Raw genomic sequence first — 1559 nt, forward strand, 5'->3', positions numbered from 1 at the left:
GATTTTATTTAAGTGTTGTTTTTCGTCAATTCCTTCCGTCCACAAAAATGTCAAAAAAGCACAGATCATCGAACGAACCGGAGGGCGTTGGCATGGGTTGCTGTCTGGGTGGTGGGGAAGACAGAGCTGTTGGGAGCAAGGCAACAAAACTTTTATTGATTAAAACACAATGATACAATAATGTCTCAATTACAACACTTCGCAACGAAACTCAAAATCTACGAGTGTCTAAGATGTCAAGATGGCATCTAAAAACAATGAAGTAATAATTACAAAACATAACTCGAAGGATTGTGTAGCCAATCATGCCATTCCATATTCTTTTCCTTGCATCTCTTCGCAATCCATTCGAAACATTTGACTTGAATCTCACTAACCGCAACCGGAACGTTCCAACATTTGTTCTTGAAGACTTTGTTGTTTCGGTTCTTCCAAATTAGATAAGAAGTCGTCCAAATAACCCCTTGCCAAATAGACTTGCCTAGACCCGAGAAGTTTTGACCCGTGTCCCCATTTAGAAGAGTATGAATGTCACAACTTGGAATTGGTCCCAACTTCCACCACTCGAAAATTTTAACCCAAATATCCTTCGCAATCTTGCACGAAACTAAGTAATGGTCTAAACTTTCAATATCATCGTCACAAAGTGGGCAACGTATCGAATTTAGATCAATTCCTCTCTTGTCTAGTTCCGGCAAAATTGGAAGTCTACCTTTCCTTGCTATCCATACAAATAATTCCACCTTTTTAGGAATTAGACTATTACGTAGGATACCTAGCGCAATGTTGTTCCCTTGAAGCAATATGGAGTCAATTATTTCGGTTAGGTGTTTAGTTGTGAACCGCCCATTTGGACCAGGAGCCCAAGCCCATGAATCGGGAGAATCAGGCCGAAGCATGGCCTGTTGCATTAGTCCAATAAGGTCTTGTAGTTCATCACGTGTTCTGCCCCACTTCGCGGATCCATTGCCATCGCCCAACCAAATTTTCCCCGTCCCATACGACTCTGTCTCGAACCATGACTTCCGCATCAGCTTTGTGACGACCCGGAAATTTTCGACCAAATTTAAAACTTAATCTTATATGATTTCGACACGATGAGCAAAGTCTGTAATGTTGAGTAAGAAAGTTTGTAAACTATATTTATAATATCATTTGACCTTTGACTATTTCTGACAATTCACGAACAATTGTGCGACTATATATATATATATATATATATATATATATATATATATATATATATATATATATATATATATATAATTTTATATATATATATATATATACATACATACATACATACATACATACATACATACATACATACATATATATATATATATATATATATATATATATATATATATATATATATAAAGGTTTATATTAATTCGAATTAATCAAATATAAAGATATTATTTGAATTAGAAATGTAAAATAAGTTACAAAATATGTATGTGGTAATTTAAAATGAATATATATATATATATATATATATATATATATATATGTATGTATAAATACTATTATATGTATATTGTAATGTATATATATAT

At 33.3% G+C, this 1559-nt stretch overlaps 1 protein-coding gene across 1 annotated transcript; it reads right to left on the bottom strand.

Moving 5' to 3' along the window:
• Nucleotides 1–269: 269 nt before the first annotated feature.
• On the bottom strand, nucleotides 270–1031 carry LOC139890053 (uncharacterized). The gene has a single exon (XM_071872960.1). The coding sequence runs from the start codon at nucleotides 1029–1031 to the stop codon at nucleotides 270–272; it is 762 nt and encodes a 253-aa protein (XP_071729061.1).
• Nucleotides 1032–1559: the final 528 nt, after the last annotated feature.

Source organism: Rutidosis leptorrhynchoides, chromosome 2 (assembly GCF_046630445.1).
Source record: "Rutidosis leptorrhynchoides isolate AG116_Rl617_1_P2 chromosome 2, CSIRO_AGI_Rlap_v1, whole genome shotgun sequence".
In the NCBI taxonomy this organism is placed as follows: domain Eukaryota; kingdom Viridiplantae; phylum Streptophyta; class Magnoliopsida; order Asterales; family Asteraceae; genus Rutidosis; species Rutidosis leptorrhynchoides.

Coding starts and splice junctions, on each gene's coding strand:
- LOC139890053 (XM_071872960.1), bottom strand. CDS start 1,031: ATGCGGAAGTCATGGTTCGAGACAGAGTCGTATGGGACGGGGAAAATT.